The sequence below is a fragment of the Tursiops truncatus genome, chromosome 13, assembly GCF_011762595.2.
Source record: "Tursiops truncatus isolate mTurTru1 chromosome 13, mTurTru1.mat.Y, whole genome shotgun sequence".
NCBI lineage: Eukaryota > Metazoa > Chordata > Mammalia > Artiodactyla > Delphinidae > Tursiops > Tursiops truncatus.
The window spans coordinates 50,329,079-50,352,647 of record NC_047046.1 but is presented as its reverse complement, the minus strand read 5'-3'; the positions used below and the strand labels follow the sequence as shown (position 1 = coordinate 50,352,647).

General features: G+C 35.2%; 1 protein-coding gene across 6 annotated transcripts in view; it reads left to right on the top strand.

Annotated features, from left to right (window-relative positions):
- Window positions 1–23,569, top strand: part of RPRD1A (regulation of nuclear pre-mRNA domain containing 1A) — a 73,071-nt gene that overhangs the window by 24,433 nt on the left and 25,069 nt on the right. For 4 of the 6 annotated variants that reach the window (XR_002175405.2, XR_012325379.1, XM_019930402.2 and 1 more), the window contains exons 2-6: window positions 7,352–7,481; window positions 10,283–10,389; window positions 10,469–10,566; window positions 13,467–13,593; window positions 13,703–13,878. Coding sequence is in view for 4 of the 6 variants with exons in the window: in XM_019930402.2 (XP_019785961.1) it covers window positions 7,352–7,481; window positions 10,283–10,389; window positions 10,469–10,566; window positions 13,467–13,593; window positions 13,703–13,878 (638 nt within the window). In the remaining 2 variants the exon portion in view is untranslated. Of the gene's footprint in view, window positions 1–6,836; window positions 6,877–7,351; window positions 7,482–10,282; window positions 10,390–10,468; window positions 10,567–13,466; window positions 13,594–13,702; window positions 13,879–15,205; window positions 15,924–23,569 lie in introns of those variants that run through there. The other 2 variants (XM_019930403.2, XM_019930404.2) reach the window with 2 other exon arrangements.

Below are 23,569 nucleotides of genomic sequence, written 5' to 3'. Positions count from 1 at the left end.
TTTTATTCTTTCTGTGTTTATTATGCAGAATTCTTTTCTAACAGTGCCTCTCAAAAAGTGTAGGCCTCTGCAGCATCAGTATCACCTGGGAATTTGTTGGAAATGCAAATTCTTGGGTCCTATCCCAGACCTACATCAGAAACTATTGGTAGGAACCAGTTATCTGTGTATTAACAAGCCCTCTAAGTGGTTCTGAGGCATGCTGCAGTTTGAGCATTTGTTGCATAAGAACTTTCTTCATCAGCCATTGTTGACTCTGAAATTCAGTTCATCCAGGAAAAGGAGGATAAATGGCTTATTTTTTCCCCCTTGTCAGCTAAATTAGTTCTTTAGCAACCTTTTTTTTTTAAGTATTTTTTATGAACTTATGGATTTTTAGCTATTTGTGTTTCAGACCATTGTAGTCGTTCTTTTTGATACTCTTTTGCCAGTGGCAGCATCTTGGGGCATTGCTTGTGTCCTTTGGATACAACCTTGGTAGTTTTTAAAATAATTTTCTTACTTTCTATCACGACGAGATGTTACAGGCTCATCTTATGTAGTTCCTGCTTTTATTAACAAAATGTTATTTAGGGACCATAGTATGTGTTGATTGATTTCAGTGCATTTCTTTTAGTGCGTTTAATTACTTTAATACTTCTTTCATTGGTAAATGGGGATAATAACTTATTCTGTAGGGTTGTTTTGAAGACTAAATGAGATACGTAATAAACTTTTAGAACAGTGCCTAGGTCATAAGAAACTAGTCAGTATTATTTTAAAGATATTCTTAATAGGCCAAAAAAGTTTTAGTTTCAGTTCCACTCTATAAGCATAATGTGAATATACAATGTGATGTGTATTCTTTAGAACTCTTCCAGTTCACAGTGTCTTTTATAGTGGTGTAATGGTCCAGGATGAAGTTTGTGCTTTTCAAGATTTTAAGAATTCATTTGTTGTGTATACCAAAATGAAGGTTTTTAAAATTTGAGGAAGCAGAATTGCCTTGGGCCTTTTAGAATGGGAAAGATGTCCATTTGTCTGGGCCTAGGTGGAGTTTTTTTTTAAACCAGACATTGAGACAGGAGAGATCATGGGTAAATGCCCTTGCAGGACAAAGTCAGTTGGTGGAGCACCAAGTCGGTACTACCCAGAAGCCCTTTTCAGCATGGAGGCTCAAGTTAATCATTTAATATATAGCTCATGTTTCCATGTTATGACTTCTTTGTTGGTAACTCTTGATCCCCCTCAAATTCTTTCTTGATCTTCCCCCAGAGTAAAGCTATCTACTATGTGTGTGTTTGTTTGGATGTGTGTAATTCAATACTGTTAGATATCTTTCTATATTTGTATATAAATCTATCTCATTTTTTAACAGCTATAGAGTATTGGATTGTATGAATGTACCATGATTTAATTAGTTCTATCTTTTGTGTTTTATCATTAATATGCTTAGTGATTTCTTTGTGCATTTATGAGAAGATACCCATAGGATAAATTCCTGGAAGTGAAATTTGCAGGGTCAAGGGATTTGTGCATTACATTTTTCATAGATATTGCCAAATTATTTTTCTAAGAAGTCACACTAATTTATATTTTAATTACAATGTCTGAAGGTATCTAAAGGTGATAATCTTACCCATATTCTTGCCAACTTTAGTTAGTGTCAGACGTTCATCTTGATCAGTCTAACAGGTAGAAAATGATAGTTGGTGTTAATTGCTTAACATTTGTACTTTTTGACCTTCCCCTTCACCCTACTTGCATATTTTTCAATGGGGTTATGATTTGTGAGAACTCTAGAATGGAGGAGGGGAAAAGAAGATATTTGAACTCAATACACTGAAAATAAGAAAGAGTGCTAGATCTGTAAGAAAGTAAAGTTTGTCTTCCATAATCAGAATTTGAAGTTGAGGTTTCTGAAAGTAGTGTAATTTTACATGTGTTCCCCTTTCAGCTGCTGGGTGAGGTTAAGACCAGAAGCTAAGCTAGTAGAACAAATAATTAAAGACATAAGTTTAGGCCAAAATTGATTGATTTAGTAAATGTTGAGCAAATTATGAATCAGCTGCTAGCCTTGATTCCATAGATTGGTAGATGAGACTGACAATTGTTGCTTTAGATGGAATTTAGTTGGGAAGCACCAGATTAAATTAAAACAATTATAGTTGGAGTAAATACTCCATAGGAAAAGTATGAGGTGGTATGAGAGCATATCAGGGCTGCCTAACCTATGTGTAGTGGGTGGTCAGGGAAAAATTAGAGGAAACCATTTAACTGAGGTCTAAAGCATGGGTAGGAGTTGGGGAAATTGGAGGAGGAGTAGTGTTGGGCATGAAGAGAGAGTAGTGTAGAGGTGGAGACAGACCTTTTTGGGCCTTTGGTTCATGTTAAGGATTTAAAATGTTATCTGGAGAACAGTAGAAAATCTTTGAAGGATTTTAAGCAAGGGATGGGCTACCAAAAGTGTGAGGCATCCTGGCAGTGATACAGGAGTATGCCAGCTCTATCCATTTTTCACCCACCTCAGCCATTAAGAAGCAGCCATCTGTGTCTGACTGAACTGTTTGTCCTGTCTGGGATCGATAGGATCCATTCAAGAACCATCTGTTGACTATGCATTTTCTGTGGCAAAGAATATTACTAAGTTAAAGCAGTTTCTGCCTTACAGCCACCTATCCATCCATATGAACATGTTTTCTAGTCTGTGATTCAGTTTATCAGGGAAATAAATAAATAGGGCTGTCCAACAGTTGTTAATAAATCCTTAATAGATTTTTGTTTCAAGATAATGGCTTTTCTTCTGATGTCCTTCTATAAGAACTGCAGTAATGCTCATTGGTGCGTGTGTGTACATGCATGTGTGTATATACATATATATATTTGTTTATTAAATTTTTTTGCTGCTTCTCTATATAGAATGCTTCCCTTGGAAAGAAGGTTCCTGTATTTACAGATAAAACAACGTTTTTTTAGCTATTTGTTGTGTTTATGAGCATTATCATCTACTGTGGTTATAAATTTCAATCTACATAAAAACACAGTGATTAAATTAGATTATGATATTCTGTATCATATCAAAACAAGTAGGCATATGGTCTGAACAGTGTAAGAAAATAAGTAATGATCCTATCACTTTCTGATTATGAAGAAATAAAACTAGATTATGAACTCAGTATGAATTAGTGAGACTAGATGGCATTTCTGTAATCCTTTGAATAAGTTTGTTTCCTATTGTTTACTAGTCTGGATTCTTCTTTCTGAAGCTTTGTAATTGATCCTTATTTGAATTGTTTGTGAATTATTGTGAATCCATTTCTTACTTGTGTGATGAACTAAACTTGTATAGCCCTTTTTGGGGAGTATGCTCAACTTTTTAGGTAATACTATGTTCTCTTATATTAGCCAGCCAGACTTTATTATTATTATTATTTGTTTTGATGTACCTATTCATATACAAGGTCCCTGGAAAAGGGCTATACTTAGTACCTACAGGAGCTTAAGATTTAGTTCAGTGAGGTGAAATATAAGAAAATGGTTTCTCACAATACGTTGACTAGTCCTTACTTGGCTTATATTGGTACAAACATAGCAGTATACACACAGACTAACGGGGATATAATATTGAATTTATGGTTGCTTTCTCTGGTGGTGTCATATATTAGTGAAGACAAAGAATTAAAAAAAGAACTAACATACTTAGTCATGTCACCTATCATGTGCCAGTTTGTATGGTGCTTGCAAACTCCTGATTGAACAGGAAAGGTTATTTTTGGTCTGTGCCCAGCATGGTCCCTGGCACATAGCAAACATTAAATAAACGCTAGTTAAATTGAATGGAAGATTGAGAAAATATGTGTCTTTATAAGGAAACTGTGAACTGTAAAAACGTAGAAGTTGATTACATCAGACCCATTATTTAGCCTTATATTCTGCTGCCAATAGAGTTATTTCTTTAAGAAATTATGAAATGTCTTGTTTGCCCTTTCTGTTAACTTTGCATGTCTTTGTAACAATTTATGGCTCTGTTATATATAACTTATAAAAATTTATTTGAAAATCATTTTTGTGATTTTCTTCTGGAATTGCTTGTTGTGATTTGTTGCATTAGTTTATTATTTGTTCTACATAAAGTTTTAAATGGAAGTAAACTTTTCTCTGAAAATTTGGAGAAGGGTATAATTTATGGCAATTTCTAGTTTTTCTCATATTTTAGCCTGGGTTCCACAAGGAAAGAAATGAAAATTATGTTTTGGTATTTGGATTCCATACTAAAGCCATGCTCCTGGTACAGAGTTCATTCTTTGGAATATACTGGGAAATGTGTGTTGAAATCTTGAAAATTTTTACTTTAGTGTACATTGCAGAAATGATTCTGAATTATTTTCAAGAGATTAGTAGCTCACAAATTTTAAAAAACAGTGTAAAATGTATACTTTTAAATGTTTGTGGTAAAATAAACATAACAAAAAATTGACCGCTTTAATCATTTTTAGGTGTGAAGTTTAATGGTATTAAGTACATTTATCCTGTTATGCAACTATCATTAGCATCCATCTCCAGAACTCTTTTCCTATTATAAAACTGGAACTCTATACCCATTAAACAGTAACTCTCCATATCTCCCTCACCTAGCCCCTGGCAATCACCATTCTACTTTTTCTTTGAATTTGACTATTCTAGGCACCTGGTATAAATGGAATCACACAGTATATGTCTTTCTATGACTGGCTTGTTTCATTTAACTTGATGTCCTCTGGGTTCATTCATATTGTAGCATGTGTCAGAATGTCCTTTTTAAGGCTGAGTAGTATTCTATTTGTATGTATATACCACCTTTTGCTTATCCATTCATCTTTCGACAGACACTGGATTGCTTCCACTTTTTGGCTGTTGTGAATAATACTGCTAACATAAAATATTTTGGTTGAGTTGCTACTAAATCTTCTCTAAAGGTAGTATCCTCTTTCATTTATGACAGTAGGCATAGTCCAGTTGTAAAGAGGGAATGCTTTGGAGTTGGACTTTTAAGATTCAAATCATGGCTGATCCCTTCCTGTCTGTTTCACTGTGGGCAGATAACCTTTTTGATGTCTATTTTTATTCAACTGCCAAATGCAGATAATAATGGTACCTTACATTATATGGATAAATTAGGTTTTATATATATATTTATCTATATATATATAAAGTGCTTAGAACAGATTTGAGTATTTAAACTCATTTTGATGCTAAGAAGGCAAATACTTGGATTAAATAATACTTCTAATACTTGGATTAAATAAGGCCTTTTCTTTGTGTGAGGTGTTTTGTGGGCAGAGGCAGAGGTAGGTACAAAAAAAAAAAAAGGGTTGAATACTGGGAAAGTTACCATTATTATTTTCATGGGAAAGGGTCCTGGTATCTTAACCAGTTATACTCTATGGCTTGACTAACCAGACAAGCCGGAAGAATCAGAAATTGGTCTCTGTATTGCCATCTCTCCCTTATCTTTATTCTATGCCAGCAACTTTCAAAAGCATGAAAATTGGTGGGCTGCAACTTTAGACAGGCAAACCAGGTTATGCAGTGGGTGGCACAGGTTTGTAAGGTCCGATCAGTTGTGACTCAGTATTTTACAGTTTCTTATGAGAAGGTTGGGATGCTAGTTTCCCCTAAAAGAAAAATGTGAACTCAAAAGTGGGTTAAATTTTAAATTGAATACTCAAATCTTGAGGACCAAGTGCACCTGGCCCAAATATTTGTCTTAAATCCAATAAACTGGCCCACATGAATAGTGCACTGGATTATCAGTCCTGATCATAAGTCCCCTACACCATCGTAATGTGGATGCCACAAAGTATGTTGTTTCTGAATATAATTGTACAACTTTGAATGATTCAATTTTAATTCTAGTAAAATTGAATTATGAAAATAGTCAATATAAAAGATTGTGTTCAACTAATAGGTTTTCCTTTTATATATGAATCTTAAGTCATATTTAATACTACTATGCCACTTAACATTGTAACCAGTAAAAAATGGATTCTGGTCAGCAATTAGTGAAATCTTATCTGCTCTTTTGGGAGGATGACTATACCCACAGAATATAGTGAGTAGGGGCATATTTTTGTCAAGATGAATCAGTTATTTAAGGCCATGTAATCCAAAGGGGGGAAAAAATCTAAACTTTGTCCATTTGGTTTCCCTAACATTTACTCTATTAGCTTGGCAAATATTTCTTTCATAAACAAAAAATATGTAATTGATTGAAGTGATATCTCTTTCAACCTATTTTACATTTAGTATTCTTTTATTTGACAATAATATTGAGTTTTAAATCAACACGGGTATTAAAATAGTCATAAATTCAGTTAAGATTTAGGGTACCATTTTAATAACATGACCAGTCATCATCTTAAGTGGCTGTATTTCATGTAGTGTTTAATAGTTTTAATAAAATTTAGTACAGGATAGTCAGAGGTGAGGATTTCTGTGTATAAAACTATTAGTTTGGAAATAATTATGACTAGCAATCAAGGATCGCTCAGCCAAGATGGATTCCAGTGAGAAGGATTCTGGGAGGTTGGCAGGATGTATGGACTGGCATCTCCTCTCTCTTTTGACCTTTCCCAAATTCTTCTGGTTTGTGGTAACTTGTTAGTTCCACGTTCTGAACCAGGACCTTCTGTTGTAAGATAACTCATGCAAGTGGTTACTATCTTGCCTGAACAGGGCGGGCGGTTTTGGTCAGTGTTTCCCTTAACAGTCTCTTCGTCTCACACTGGCTCTGCCAGACACAGGCGAGGAGGGGCCAGGGCCTTCCTCAAGCTGCGGCCTTGGCTTCCTCCCCGCCCGCCTGCCCACCTGACAGCTGGTCCATCCCTGGCCCTATGGTGCTCGTGTCCACGACACGAGGTGGTAGTATTTTTATTTTTAAGGTTTGATTTTTTTTTTAATATAGAATTAGGCTTTTTATCTTGTGTCATGTAACAGTCTATTTCCTTACCACCAATATCTTTTTAATTTTGGATTAAATAAATAATTTGGAATAAATAAATAATTTTGTTTTGGGAAAAAAAAGACTAATCAAGGATAAGTGGTTTGGGCGACTTAGAACTGTAAGGAAACAGATATTTCATTGACTATCTCTGCCTCTTTAGTTCTCTTTTTTCCTCACGTGAGTGACCTTCAGAAACCAGAGTAGTTATCTTTTAAAGAATAATGACTTGCTAAGTTTGGTAGTAGAATGAGAAGTTAGGGTTGAACATAATACAAAAAGGTTAGTAAGTTTGTCGTAGTTCTCAAACTGCTTAATTCAGGTATTGAGAAAGTTTGTTTAAATTAAGTGAGGATATTTTAATTAGGTTAAATTTTTTTTTTTTTTTTTCAGCCAAACCAAACAGGAAGCTTACTTTTCTCTACCTAGCTAATGATGTCATTCAGAACAGCAAAAGGAAGGGGCCAGAGTTTACAAAAGATTTTGCACCAGTTATAGTGGAGGCTTTTAAGCATGTTTCAAGGTATGATAATTGTTTTGGGTACTAGGTAACCTGTTGTAAATGCCTAATGTGTCCTTTTGCTAAAACTTGCCTTAAGACATTAAAATAAAACAAAGTATATATTTCTTTGAAGTTTTCACTTGAAAAGACTTACCTGTAATGGCATTTGTAAATGTGTTAAATACTTGCTGTGAAGGAAACATTTTTTGAGCTGTTACTAAGGTGGGCATTTGGAGTACCTGAATTTCACCTTTTCCTTAAGTAACCAAAAGCAACTGCCATTTTGGAATGAAATTCATTGAGAATGAATGAATGTGTTGAATTGAAAATTTGTGTGCTTATAAAACTATCAATCTTCCAACTAATATTTCTGGAAAAACTTAGTACCCCTTTCATGTTGCTTATAATGATTTTAAGGTTTTCTAGTGTGTGGGTGTATGTCATAACATTTTTTAATGCTTTGGAAATATAGAATATTTAAAATAATCATAAGCCTGTTGAAAATTTTGCTACAGAAAAATTCTGAAGGTAGAAATCTGTACTTTTAAAATGCTTATTTCCAAACATTATATGCAAATATTTGGTAGATTACTGGGTAAACATTATTGGGGTAGGCGATTAAATCAATCTAAAGTATAGAATTCAGTGGTGAATGATGATCTGTGTTGAATGATTTAAGGATGAAAATATACTTACCACATGCCCTGCAGGTTCAGTCACAGTAGAAGCATTTTTTAAACAAATTATAGAGTGTGGAAAGAAAAATTACAGAGTGTGAAACACTACAGTATGTTGCTTTCTTAAATTAATATTACTTATCCTTCAATTTAGATACTCTTACCATCTTTTCAGGTGCTGGTATTTCTTAGAGTTTAGTCCTGGGCCTTCTTCTGGTGTCATATTCTTTACTAGCCCTCTGGGTGATTTCATACATTACATGTATTTATTTATTATCCATACCATAAAAACTGGCAATCTTATGCTTCAGTCCAGATGTTTTTCCTTTTAGTCCTGTATATCCAATTGCCTTTTGATTTCTAGTTGTATGCCTCCAAACATCTCAGACTCACTGTGTCTGTTATTGAACTCACTATGTCCTTCCTCCCTGTCAAACTTGCTTCCTCTCTGGGTTCACTCTGTTGATGAATGGCAACTCCATCTATCCAGATGCCCATGTGAGAAACTAGGTGTTATCTTGAACTCTCTGTGATATAGTGATTTATAATATATCAACTGTCCTTTCTCCTTCACGCCCCTTATCCCTTATAGTACATATAGTTCCCTCGGTTCTTTAGATTTCTTTCCATTCCAATTACCATAATGTCATTTCTGTATAATTACAGTAGCCTCCAGTATTGTTTAATCCACTTAGGAAACTGTAGCCAGAGTTGCAGAGCTGATACAACACTCTCTTGCCTTTGAGTGGTTCTCGTTTGTCCTAGACATCAAGTCTCAGGTCCTGAGTAAGACTTCAGGTGTTCCTTCATGGCCCAGGCTACCTGTTCAGTCTCCTGTCTCACATTCCCCCTGGCCATCCCCCCACCACCACACTCTCTCACACACACTCTATACACTATACAGTTTAAGCTAACTGAATCTCTTTTAGTTCTTTCTGCCTTAGGCCTTTTAATATATGTTGCTTCTCCCTAGAATTCAATAAAATATTTATTGACCACCTACTATGTGCTAGTCAGTGAGGATACAGTAGTGAAAGACAAAGTTCTGTTCTAATAGAGCTTACATTTTAGTGGATGACAAAGTAATAGACAAGTGAATATATATTAAAATGTCAAAAGATAAGTACTGTGAAGAAACTTAAAGCAGGGAAGGAGCTAGAGAGTGTGATGGTGCTCAGTTGTTTTATGAGATAAAGATTGACTGTTTTGGGGAGGTAGCATTTGAACAGAGACTAAAGGGAGGGATGAAACGAGCCATTTGACTCTAGGAGGAAAGGATCCTAGGTAGAGAAAAAACTTGGCAGAAACAGTGAGATAGCCATGTGCTGGGCATGTTTGAAGATCAGCAAGGAGATTTATATTTAGGAAATGTGGACTGATAGGTAGCCAGGAAGCAGAATATGTCCACTTTGTGGCCCAGGATAAGAATTTCGCTTTTATTCTTGGTATGATTGGTGGTTCTTAGAGAACTGAGAGCAGTATGATATGATTTACTTTAGTAGGGAATAGAATGAAGGAGATAATTGTGGCTCATTCTATAGTGGTAGTGATGAAGGCGGTGAGAAGTGGTTGGAAGTAGTCTGTTTCCCACTTCCCTGTATATCCAGTCTTTAGAACTCAGATTAAATACATCATTTCCTCAAATACCCCTCCTCACATATCCTTCCTGATCTCTCTTGAAGTGGACTGTGTCTCTCTGTTAAGCCTGTTTTTAACACCCTGTTCTCTTTTGTGGCACTTATAAAAATACAGCTGCCATAAAGCTCCATTTGTATCTCCAGTGTCAGAGATAGTACCTTGATCAATAAATATTTGTTAAATAAGTTTAAAAATCACCCATTAGAAATCTTCCTTAGCTTTATGTTCATCCCCCATTAGGTTAGGGGTATCTTCTTGATAACCCCTAGTCACCAGTACTAACACTTTCATCATTTTTTGTTTAATAATATGTCTCTAAGCTCTTTAAGGGAAGCAGGGAATATGTCTATCTTAGTCACTTCACCCCTAAACTGCTGGTCACATAGTGGAACTCAGTAAACATTTGGGCAGCTTTTTTCAGGGAATGAGTGTCATTGTATTTAAAATCACCATTTTCTTTGCAATAGCACTATGCATTTTACTGTTAATATTTTTATCTTTCTTTAGTGAAACTGATGAAAGTTGTAAGAAGCACCTTGGAAGAGTGTTATCTATTTGGGAAGAAAGGTCTGTTTATGAAAATGATGTATTAGAACAACTTAAGCAAGCTCTGTGTAAGTATATAATCTTTTATCATTATTTCTTCATTAAAATGTATTCTCTGATTAAAACTTAAATGTTCTTTCAATTCAGATGGCGATAAGAAGCCTAGGAAGCGAACATATGAACAGATAAAGGTGGATGAGAATGAAAACTGTTCCTCTCTAGGATCTCCAAGTGAACCACCACAGGTAGTGGCTTTTCTCTGTTAAGGGAGTTAATTGCTAGTACTTCATGTAGCCATCAAGCTTTACTAATTTCAGTGTTTTACTTCTGTAAATTGACTTTTATTATAATTCTGGGTACAGGAAAGAAGCTATGTGAATAAGTCTTATTTTCTGATTAATACATTGCTTATGTTTAATGTAGTGTGCTGTATATTGTATATTAGGCGCTTACATTTTGCGTAGAAAGAGTATTTGATTGCTAAGTATAATTAGGTCTGATGAGATATCTACCATTTAAACAGTTTCCTTTTAAATAAATAAAACATTATATGATAAGACTATTTTGTTGTTTGATTTAAGTATGCTAAAAATTCCATGCCTAGAGATAAGCACCACTCTTTTAAGTATTTTTGCTTTTAAACATGTAAGAATGCATGTTAGAGTTAACGAGTATGTATTCATACAGTTCTATGTAACTATATAAAACCATGTAGTTCCATGGTAATAAAATAAGATGAATCAGAATCATTATCTTAATACTCCATGTCCTCCCAGGTTGATACAATATAGCATTTTCTAACCATCAGATGATTCCAAAAAGACATTTTTACCTTAATTATGTGGGCATTGAGTCTTAAAGCTTCCTGCTTCTATGTTTCAAACATATAGGAGGGATAGATAAAATTTTAAAGGAGAAAATGAAGACATAGCCATAGTCTTAAAACAAGGTAAATATTGCCATGGGCTACAAATGGTACAGAAACATAACTCAAAATGTGAGCCAGAGTATGGTTCCTGCTGAGCTTGTGTCTGGAAGCAGACATGGTTTGCATAAATTAGTATCCTGTAGAGTAACAAGAACTTAAGGAGTTGGAGACCTGGACCAGAACTCACTGCGTGAAACCTGAAGGTGGATGGAGCTCTTTCCGCCATGAAAAGAGCTTGAAATAAAGATACAACCAATTACTGCCTGGAATTGTGGATTTATATCAGTGTTAGTACTTAGGAGGCAGAAAGAATTTGACTGAGGGTCTCAGCTAGTACCTGAGTCAAGCCCCTGTTGGGGCTTAATGACAGGAATGCTGAAGCCCATATGGTCACCATGGATAAGAGCTTGAATAGAAATGTAATAGGAACATAACGTTTGGAACAACCAAACGCTAAGGCTTATATTTCTCTCTGTTCGGTAATAATTCAAGACAAGCACCATAATGACTCCATGAACAGTATTTTACCCCAGTTCTAAATATAGGGTCTTACCCTCTCGTATTCTACCTCATGAAAGAGTAACCTAAGTTGTACTTCCTGGAGTTTCTGAGTAACCACCTGACTCTTCTCTAGTACTTGTTGTGTAAAATGCTGTCGCGTTTTGTTTTATAATGACCATTTTCAGATTAGTTGTACTGCTTAATTCTCAGTGGTTCAGCTTTATAGTTACCATTTTATATATGTCATTCTTTATAAGAATGGCTAAAATTTCTCTTTATAGAATGTAGTTGAACTCATTTCATTCTCCTCTATCAGGAAGTCCTAGGTTAGTGTTGTTTCAGACAACTTTGCTTTCTTATCTGGATCCTTGACTGAGCGTTGGGAGAATTAGCTCATGTAGGAGTGTGAAGGTGCGATGAGAGTAGGTTGTAATTAAAGCATGCGTACATCGTCAAAACCGTAAAGCCAGGTTTCTTCTTAGAACTCCAGAAAATTTTAGAGCTTTCTAAGACTGATTAAAAAATAAAAATATATAAGTTGTTTGGGATACCATGAGAAACAAGCTTCCCGGTAATTGTCATTGCTCTTAAGCTCACTTTCATTGTAGAGGGGAAATATAACAAAATTATTTTTTTAAATTTTGGGATTTTAAACATGTAGTGGTGAATTAAAAGCACACTTGGGGTAGTATATTTCTTATTAGGTTCCACTCATTCTTATCATGTTTGATCATTTGCTATGTACTAGACCCCAGTGATAGCATTTTTTATAAGGGAATAACTTAAAGAAAAATCAGTTACTGGCTGTCGGTGTCATCTAAATATATACACAGAATTTGAATATCCTATGTTTCCTATATCCTATCATGTATGTGTGTAATTTCCTAGTGTTCTAGAATCTAGGCTTAGAGATGAAAAAAAGAAGGAAAAAAGAAAAAGGGAGGTGGGATGGGAATGGAGACTAGCAAAAAGAAAATTTACTCCATTTTCTTTGGAATAACTTTAGATATATTACGAATTGTGAAATCATCAGCAGAGACTTGCCCTTCCCTCCTAATTATAGCTGGTATGAAAACAGTGCAACTAAAATATTCTGATGATAAAATACTGGTTAAGCATTATATAAATATTAGTCACCAGATGTATGGAACTTTGTAATATTTTAATGATCTTAGTAATAAACCATAGGATAGTTAAGGTGCCATATTTGAACATACATATTCCAAAATTACATTTCTCTTATGCTTTAACTACTTTATTGAGAAATGGAATTTGGGGGGCTCTTGTATGTTGTGGTAGATGATGATTTGTATCCCCCATCCCCCAAAATCAAATTTAATACAAAAAATTCTTATGTATAATGATAATACAGTGACTATAGCATATATAAAACTTGTATTCTCCAGGTTGAAATTATAGCCTACCTTTTACCACTGTATATATTTGGCTTATAAATGAATCACATTTTAATAGTCAGATAATTATTTTTACACTATCTGTCTCCACCACTAGAAATATCTATATGTTCCCAATTTATATATTTCCAATACCTAATATAGTGTAGCTTTTTTCTTAATATGTGAAAGAAATGGACTCTGAAAGCAGTTTAAACTAATAAATAGCCCATAAGGATTAAGGAATATGAAATAAATTTCAAGTCTTTTATATTTGTTTAAGCTTCACTAATTTTGGTTCTAAAGTTGTATAACTTTTTAGACTCTAGATCTCGTTAGAGCATTACAAGATCTAGAAAATGCAGCTTCTGGTGATGCAGCAGTTCATCAAAGGATAGCTTCTTTGCCTGTTGAAGTTCAAGAAGTATCCCTACTAGATAAAATAACAGGTAAGAAAAGAAAATGTGATCTGGAACTTTTTTGGGAGTTGGAGTAAGGAAACCACATATGGCATTGTTTTTGTTGTGTAATAATTTTGTTATTCTGTGCCTTTCTTAGATAAAGAATCTGGAGAAAGACTTTCTAAAATGGTAGAGGACGCTTGTATGTTGCTGGCAGATTACAATGGAAGATTGGCAGCTGAAATAGATGATAGGAAGCAACTCACTCGAATGTTAGCAGATTTTCTTCGTTGTCAAAAGGAAGCCCTTGCAGAGAAAGAGCATAAATTGGAAGTGCGTAACCTTTTCCTTATTTAGTGCTTATTTATTTAATTTATTTTTGGTAGGAATTTTAAAATAGCTTAATATTCCTGAACATTTTGCATTTTTTGGACATAGATCTTTTTAAACAATGGCCCAGGTAAGCTACTCCTTGCATTAATTGGTTTCTTTTTATTTGAACCAAATCAATCTGCCTAAGTAAATTTAGAAATTTGGAATTCGCAAAATTGGTTGCATTTTAAAATTATTCACGTGAAATTCCAGTAATAGTATTTCATCTTCTGAGCTTAAACCTTTATCTTCAAGAACAAAAATAATGGGAAAATAACAGTTGGTATAAAGTCTGGTGTCAACTACAGTAAATTATGGTTGGACTTAATTTCTGTCTGACTACATGCAGTCTTTTGGGTATACAGTTATGAAATAAAGACTTTTTGCTATGAGTATCCCCAGTCTCCCTGTTCCTGAACATCATTTTTGTTTGGGAAGGTAGTCTTCAAGTTACTCCTTTATTCCTATCCCTGATTCTGATGCTTAACATATTCCTACCCGACTCTTGGCTCAGACACACCCTTAGGTAGAAAGTTATTATTGTTTCTTTAAATTGAATGATGATTGATACTGTTGATGAGAAGTCTGGACACCCCTGGAAGGTGCAGGGGTTAAAAGAAGAAACACTCAAATTTCCTTTGAGCAGAGTAGCCATTGTCAGGGGTGGATGAACCAGATTGGTTTTATTTAAAAGAATCTTTCATTTGATTAGTTCTTGTTTAAATTGTTTGCTGCTGTAGCAATTTCTTTTTCAAATAATATGTAGGAGAATTTCTCATATGTCCAGATCCCTTTTTTAAGACAGTTCTCTTTAAATTTGTAGGTATGTTATGATGCTGCCTCTGTTAAGTTGCTTTTATTTATTAGAGTTTAGTTCTTGTTTCAGCAGTCTCTAATTGTGCCAAAGATGATTGCCATCTCTACCTGTGAAAGCAGTTAATTAGTATCAGCAGCAGAGCTCTCCCACCCCAAATTGTAGCACTGTTTAGCATTGCACCTTTTCAGTCTGCCCCTCCTCCGCTCACATATACACACTCATAGTTGTTGGCATTGTACTCTACCTTCAGAGAGGCTGCCCAATTTTACATAGAAAGGAAAAGATAGAATTTTTCAAAAAAGTACATTTCATAGTTAACTTGCCAGTTTTTGATCTTGTGATGGAACTTCAATCCTAAACATACTGTTACTTGTTTTATTGTTAGCAGAATTAAGGGTAAGTAATGTCATACAATTTTTGTCTTTAGTCTTTGGTATGGTTTCTTTAACTTCTATTGAGCTTCTGTTGCAGGTATTGGACATGGGCGTATCTTCTAACGATGTCATCATCATTAGCATATTCTTCCTGCTAAAAATAAATATCAAAATCCAAAGCCTGAATTGTCTCATGTTTTTGAAAATTGAAGACTGAAGCTTTGTTATTCTACTGCATACTGCTTTCTCACTTAAACTGGTTATATATCACTCGTTACAAAAATAGCATTTATGTTTGAAACGTGTAGAAGAAAGACCAGATACCATCCCACTTTAACTCCCTCTTTTCCCAGTGCCTTCCAGCCAGAGTTCATGATTGATAATTATAGGTGGTGAGGCTGATGATAATAATGGCAGTAAAATTTACCATGTGTCAGGTACCAGCTGGATTTCATGATTGATAATTATAGGTGGTGAGGCTGATGATAATAATGGCAGTAAAATTTACCATGTGTCAGGTACTTTTCTAAGCACTTCACATGTATCAACTCATTTAATCCTATGTAGCAGGAAATGTTATTATCCAGATTTTACAGATAAAGGAAACTGAGGTACTGGGAGATTAAATAACTTGCTAAAGGTCACAAAGAGGTAGTGAGTTGTTTAGAACCTAGGGAGTCTGCCTGCAAAATGACAATTTTGCTTTCAGTTTTTGCTTAAATGTACGATTACAGCAACAGCTAAAGCCCTCTCTCCAACTCTGTTTCCTCCCTCCTCGGAGGTAATCACTTTCTTAAAATAAAGTGTTCTAGGAACTTTTTTGTTGTTTTTTAGCATGACTGGATTTTCATATTATAAATAAACCACCTAAATTATGTCAAACGTTTCTTACAAGTAAAAAAAATTTAGATTTCTAATAAACTAGGAAGTTATTCCATATAACTCTTTGTAAATTATCATTTATAACTATGTGATTCTTGTGTCAGAAGATGTGAAAATGAGTTGAGTTATTTAGATACTTTTTTGTACCAAGTAGGTGGTATCCCTTTGAAGTTGAGGCTGAGAGGTCAGGATTTATACTTACCATATCAGCTGTGATAGCATCACATAGTTTTCACTTATCAGGCATCTTTGAACATCAACTGTGATTGACTAGGTATTGACATGTCATTAATTGCTCTTTAAAAAAAAAGACATAAAGTATCAGCTCAGGAATTGGCTATTTCATATTTCTTAAGGAAGCCACTGTTAAAGCATTTGTAATGAATGAAAACATGAAGTGTTTTCAAAATTTTTGAAAATTATGAATCATTTTTTAAACTTGTAACTACCTTCAGCTGGTTATTAAAGCAGTTAACTTAAAATAGACTAATAAACCTAATTAATAAACCTAATTTATGTTTAAAAATCTATTTCATAGATTGCTATGGGAATCATTCACCATGATAACATCTTTGTTGCTCAATTTTTAATACTTTTTTCATGATTCAATTGGTATAAGAAAACATGCTTTTATAAAATCCCAATTTAGACTTCCATAGAAAATTGGAAATCAAAGTTTGATGGCTCTTAAAAGGGGAAATCAAATCATAGTTCCAAGTTCTAGAAGTCAGGATGGGAAAGCTGTCAGAAAGGATAGTGTTTATCTTTTGTAGTCTTACATCAGTATATTCAGAGTTACCTCATTTAAAAAAAAATGAGGGGGGCTTCCCTGGTGGCGCAGTGGTTGAGAGTCCACCTGCCGATGCAGGGGACACGGGTTCGTACCCCGGTCCGGGAGGATCCCATATGCCGCAGAGCGGCTAGGCCCATGAGCCATGGCCGCTGAGCCTGCGCATCCGGAGCCTGTGCTCTGCAATGGGAGAGGCCACAGCAGTGAGAGGCCCGCGCACCGCAAAAAAAAACCCAAACAAAAAAAATGAGGGCATAATCATTTTATGAATGTTGTTTATGTCAGTCCCTTCTCATGGTGTCAGATTGCATCCATTGAGTTGCTTTAAGTTTTGTGCATTATAGGTAGTACCAGAGAGAACATCCTGGTGATGCAGGTTTGTACAGCTGTGCTAGTATATCTGTTGGATTGATTCTCAGAAGTAGAATAAAATAGGTGGGTCAAAAAGAATGTCTGTTTAAATGTTGATAATGTACTCAAGCCCTCCAAAAGGTTTTGCCTTTTTAAACTCCTTGAAGTATAAGTGCATCTTTTCCTGCACAACCTCACCCAGCACTGAATGTCAGTGATCTTTAAAATTTTTGCATATCTGATAGGTTAAAAAAAAATTTTTTTTATTCACTCAGATTGGTCATTTAAAAATATTTATTAGCCTTTTTATTTCTGCTGCAAATTTCCTATATCCTTTGGCTACTTTTCTGTTTGGTTCTAAGTTTATGGTTCTAAGACAAATTAATATTTGTCTTTGCCTTTATAGATTCTAGGTTTTTTGGATATAGTTAAGATCGCCTTCTCAATTCATAAATACAAGTTTTCTATAGTTTTTTTCCTCATAATTTTATCCATTAGGTTTTTTTGTTCATGGTATATATGATGTAGGGATATAACTAATTGTCTGAAAGTGATAGTAAATGTCCCGTCATTTATTGATTAAAGATTAGTCAATTAATGACAGTCTATATTTTACTATATTGTAAAATGCCATTTCTGTCATTTATTTCTATATATACATGTGTATACATGAATGTGGTCAGTTTTCTGTTCTACTGGCTCATTTGATTTACCCACATTTAGCTGCTTGGTAGATTTTTGTTTTTATTTTCGGTATTTTTCATGTCTGTAATTTTAGCTAATCATTATTGTGCATATGAATTATATTTTCTTCCCACTTATTATCATATATATTTGCCTTCATAATTAATATTTTAAATGACATTTTGCTAAGTAGACTTTTTTTTTTTTTTTTTTTTTTTTTTTACGGTACACGGGCCTCTCACTGTTGTGGCCTCTCCCGTTGCGGAGCACAGGCTCCGGACGCGCAGGCTCAGCGGCCATGGCTCACGGGCCCAGCCACTCCGCGGTATGTGGGATCTTCCCGGACCGGAGCACGAACCCGCATCCCCTGCATCGGCAGGCAGACTCTCAACCACTGCGCCACCAGGGAAGCCCAGTAGACATTTCTTAATTGGTCTTTTTAAGAGGGCTTGCTTTTATAAAATTTTGTTTTCCAAAATGTTCAATTTCCATTTTTTTAAGATGCTTAAAGATCAATTTTGTTTTGCCTGAGACATTTAGTGATTAGAAATGCTTAATGTCATCTCCCAATATAGGATATAAGAATGTTTGAAATATATAGCACTGAAAATGCAAATTTAAAAGTCTGTTGCTGAAGGTGTTGTTTTCATGTAGCTTTTTTGATGGTTATTGATTTATCAAATTACAAATACCATTCAAGGGGATAGTAGGAAGAATATGGAGAACTGCTTATGGAATCTTTCATCTGTGGTTCAGTTATTTCTTTATATTTTACTTTGTTTTTCCATTGAAATCATATTGATTTCATTTAAATTTAAAATTAATTTGATAAGATGGAGCTATATGGATTTTTTAAAGGAGCAAATGTTACTATTTTCTTAATGATTTCTTAGATAATTTTTCGAGATCGAAATATCATTAAGTCTAAAAACTTTTTATGGTTAATTTATCCATTAGTCAAGAATCATGTAATCTTTTAATTATTTTTATTAATTATGCAAATAAGCTATTTTCATCATAGAAAAAAGCTACATATGCAAAAGGCTTAGCGCCATGTATTGGGTCCATGTATTATTTTGCATATTGTCCTTTTCATGTAATATTTTATGTTCATCTTATCATGTCAGTGCTTTCCTTTTTAATGTATGGATATATCATAGCTATCTGTTCTTTATGACCAATTGCTTTCATTGGTTTGATATTATAAACAGTATTGCAGTGAACATCTTTTTTTTTTTTTTTTTTTTTGGCCATACCACGCGGCTTGTGGGATCTTAGTTCCCCGACCGGGGATTGAACCCAGGCCCTCAGCAGTGAAAGCACCGAGTCCTAACCACTGGACTGCCAGGGAATTCCCAGTGAACGTCTCTTTTATTAACCCTTTACTCACTTATTTTTTTTAAATAAATAAATTCATTTATTTATGGCTGTATTGGGTCTTCATTGCTGAGCGCAGGCTTTCTCTAGTTGTGGCGAGTGGAGGCTTCTCGTCGTGGCTTCTGTTGTTGCGGAGCATGGGCTTTAGGCTTGCAGGCTTCACTAGTTGTGGCACGTGGGCTCATTAGTTGTGGCTTGTGGGCTCTAGAGCTCAGGCTCAATAGTTGTGGCGCACAGGCTTAGTTGCTCCGTGGCATGTGGGATCTTCCCGGGCCAGGGATCGAACCTGTGTCCCTTGCATTGGCGGGCAGATTCTTAACCACTGTGTCACCAGGGAAGCCCGCTTTACTCACTTATATCATCTCTTGTGATAAACCCCTAAAGGTGAAATTGCTGATTCATGTTAAAGACTTTCAGTAAGATTATACTAGATCATTGTCTTCAGTGATTCCCGGATAATCATTATCTATATAGGTCTTCTCTTCTGAGCCATTCCTTTTCTCTAGAGAAAATGTTTTAAGTTTGCTGGGTAGCTAACATAGGGCATCTGTATTCAGAACCTCTTATCTGTGTGATTTGGATCTCCAAATGCAGATCTTTGGCTTAGTTTCTTATCCCTCATTTTTTCGCTCTATGGGATGAGTTTGAACAGATTGATGTAAAGATATCTATTTGATCTTCATTGTCAACCTTAAGACTCACCGTTATATTTCAAGGAGGTTGATGCCCCAAAGTCCTGAGACTTTCAAAATTACTCAGGGTGAATTACATTATTTTTGGTCATTATCCCTGTTTCAGTTTTTTCCGTCTTTCAAAAATTTCAGAACATTTGTGTACTGTGGTTCCCTCTTCTCTGTCTCTGTGGGTTTCTGCCCTTATAAATTGTTTTATTATTTTAGTGACTTTTTGGGAGGAGTGGAGATAAACATGAGTTCACTTTGTTATATAAATGGAAGACCTTTTGTGTCTAATTAAATAGAACTAATAATATGTTTCATAACTCCTGCCAAATTACTCTTGTCTGTTGCCTGGTTAACAACTGATATTCCTATTCCCTCTCTTAACTGTCTACATCACTGCAGCCAGATTGATCTTTTAAGAAAACAGGTCTCATCATTCCCCTATGTAAAACTCTCCAGTGCTTCCCATTTCACTTCTGGATATTAAACTCCATATAAGGCCTATGAGATCACTAGTCTTGAGTCTCCATTTAACCTCATCTTGTAACCATCTCAAAGGCATCCATTTTGCTCTTTAAGCAGATGAAGCAAGTTCTCACACCAGAGCTTTTGCTTTGCTGATTGCTAACAAGGTGGCTGGAGTGCTCTCTCCTAATCTTTACTTAGCTGGTTCCTTTTTTCATTCAGGTTTAAGTTCCTCTGTCACCTCTTTAGAGCCCTTCTGTATCCATTTCATTTGATTCCACCTACTCTTCTCCTGTATTACATTACTGATTCATGCCAATACATTGCTCCCTACCACTGTATTACATTGTCATTTTTGTTTTTTTAATTTTTTCTTCATGGAACTTACACTGCTTGAAATTTAAAACTTTGTATACTTAGTTATCATCTGTACCTGCCTGGAATGTGAGCACCATGAGAAGAAGAACTTTGTTTTGTTTTTCATGTTTATTGCTATATCCTAAGTGCTCGGAGCAGTCCTTTTCCCCTGGTAGGCAGTCAGGTGTTTTTGTTGAGTGAGTAAATGATAGTTGGCCATCGAATGATGAATGAATGAATGAATGCTAGTACAAATGTAGTTTGCAAGGAGTATGTAATGTTTATATTTTAAATTGGTGATTTCTTTTGTAAATTACAAAAGAATGATGCTTTGATAAAATGATTAAAGATACTTGATGTTTTTGAAGAAAGTCGTATCCAGCACAAAATAGGTTAACTAATTTTTTTTTTTTTTTTTTTTTTTTTTTTTTGTGGTACACGGGCCTCTCACTGTTGGGGCTCTGTGGCCATGGCTCACGGACCCAGTCGCTCCGCGGCATGTGGGATCCTCCCGGACCAGGGCACGAACCCGTGTCCCCTGCATCGGCAGGCGGACTCTCAACCACTGCGCCACCAGGGAAGCCCGGTTAACTAATTTTAAGTCATGTTAGTATAGCCCAGTACTTTAAAAAAAAGTGGTTGTGTGTTCAAGGACTGTGAATTCTAGAACTGCAGCTGAGCATTTTGAACTAAAGAATGAATGACCATTTTGAAATTTTAAAATTATTTTACCAGTTTGCCCTTTTTTTTCCTTTAGTAGAGTAACACATTAACAACATGTTGGAAAACATGAATGACAAATGAACAGTAGTACTCATGAGTCCATAAGTGCAGAATTTGTAAGCATCACAGTGCTACCTGGTGGAAGAACTGGAGCTACAAATGAAATCAGACCTTAGTCCTGTGTTTGTTCATTAGGCTCTAATTGCTCTCTGCTTGTTAACTCCTTCGTGGAATAGAACTCATAATAGTAATATCCTTCAAGAGGGGCATTGCTCTCTCAGCTTGCTGTAGCAGCTGAGAATTACTAGGAATGAGATGAGATTGATAAGTAGGTTGGAACCAAATTGTGAAGGGAGTGAATGGCTGGCCGAGCAGATGGTTATAGTAGTCCAGAGGACAGAGAGGACTGGTAGTAGTAGTGTTTGGAGACCTGGTTATAGTTGCTAAGTGGATTAGAATGGCAAGAGATTTACAATAGGGAGACCAAGATATTGACTTGATTGGAAATTTTTATATTGTGGGTAATGAAGGCCTGAACCATAGTTGATGATAGCAGTGAGAAAATAAAGGAATGGGCAGGTATGGGGAACAATTAAATCACCATAATTTGTTAATTGGGTCTGAGAAGTAGGAGGAATCAGTGATAAATGAGATATTGAAAATGATGGGGCACATAATTCTGGCACTGACTAAGAGGATATTGAACTAGGGAGCTAGTTTGGGGGGGGGGAAAGGATGATTTTGGTTTTAAGTAGATCAATAAATTTTAGTTCTTTAAAAGAAATTATAGAAGTAGTATGTGCTCCTCATGGTTTAGAAACCATTGGTAAGCACAGAGGCCCCCTAAAGTCTCATTACCCCTTAAATAACCCTTGACAAGATTTGGAAGATGGAATCGATTATTACATTAGCATCTAATGACATTTTTACACATTGTCGTTTTTACACATTTACTGTAAACGTTTTCCCATGATTACAGATATTCTCATTTTAATAGCTAGATCATATTCTGCTTTAAAGAAGTATTTCTTTAGCCAGCTACCTGTTTAGCATTTGTATTTTCCAGTTTCTTGCCATTGAAAAACATTGTTTTGAATCACCTTTTAGCTAAAAATCTTTGCTTATCTGTGATAATTTTCTCAAATTCCTAGTAGGGGAAAACAAGAAAAAGTAATAAGCAATGTGATTTTCATGCTCAAGTCAGGTAGTTTAAGAAAATGAAATGAACGTCCTCTGCAATGGCAAGGGAAGGTGGAAGTGGGGACTATTACTACATTGTGGATATAAATTCGTATATCACCCATTCTATGTGAAGGACAGTTGGCAATAAGTACCAGAGCCCTTATTTTACATGATTTTTTCCTGCTTTTGGCCTTCTGCCAGATCATTTTAGATTGCACAGTACTCTAAAAGTAGTTAGTGGGACAAATTCTGGGAGCACTTAAAGTGATGGTATAGTTTTTTTTTCTTTTACATGAAAAAAAATTGTAGTTAAGATAGACATACAATTGATCATATTAACCATTTTTAAAAGTGTACAGTTCAGTTGTGTTAAGTATATTCATGTTCTTGTGTAACCAGTCTCCAGAACTCTTTTCATGTTGCAAAACTGAAACTATACCCATTAATCAACTCCCCATTCCCTACTGCCCCGGCTACCTGTCTCTATGAATTTGTCTATGCTAGGTATCTAATAAATGTGGAATCATACAGTATTTGTCCTTTTGTGACTGGCTTATTTCACTTAGCATTATGTTCTCTAGGTTCGTCCATGTCATACCATCTGCCAGAATTTTCTTTTTTAAGGCTGAATAATATTTCATAATATGTATAATACCACATTTTGTTTTCCCAATTATCCATCAGTGGACACTTGAGTAGCTTCCACCTTTTGGCTATTGTGAATAATGCTGCTGTGAACATGGGTTCATAGCAGATATCTCTTTGAGTCCTTGCTTCACATCTTTTGGGTGTATACCCAAAGGGATTGTTGGATCATATGGTAATTCTGTTTTTCATTTTTCTGGGAAAATGTTATTACCATACTATACCATCTGTAATGACAACTATTTTAGATTCCCACCAACAATGCACAGGGTTCCAATTTCTCCACATCCTTGCCAACACTTGTTTCTGTTTTTGTTGGTCAGTA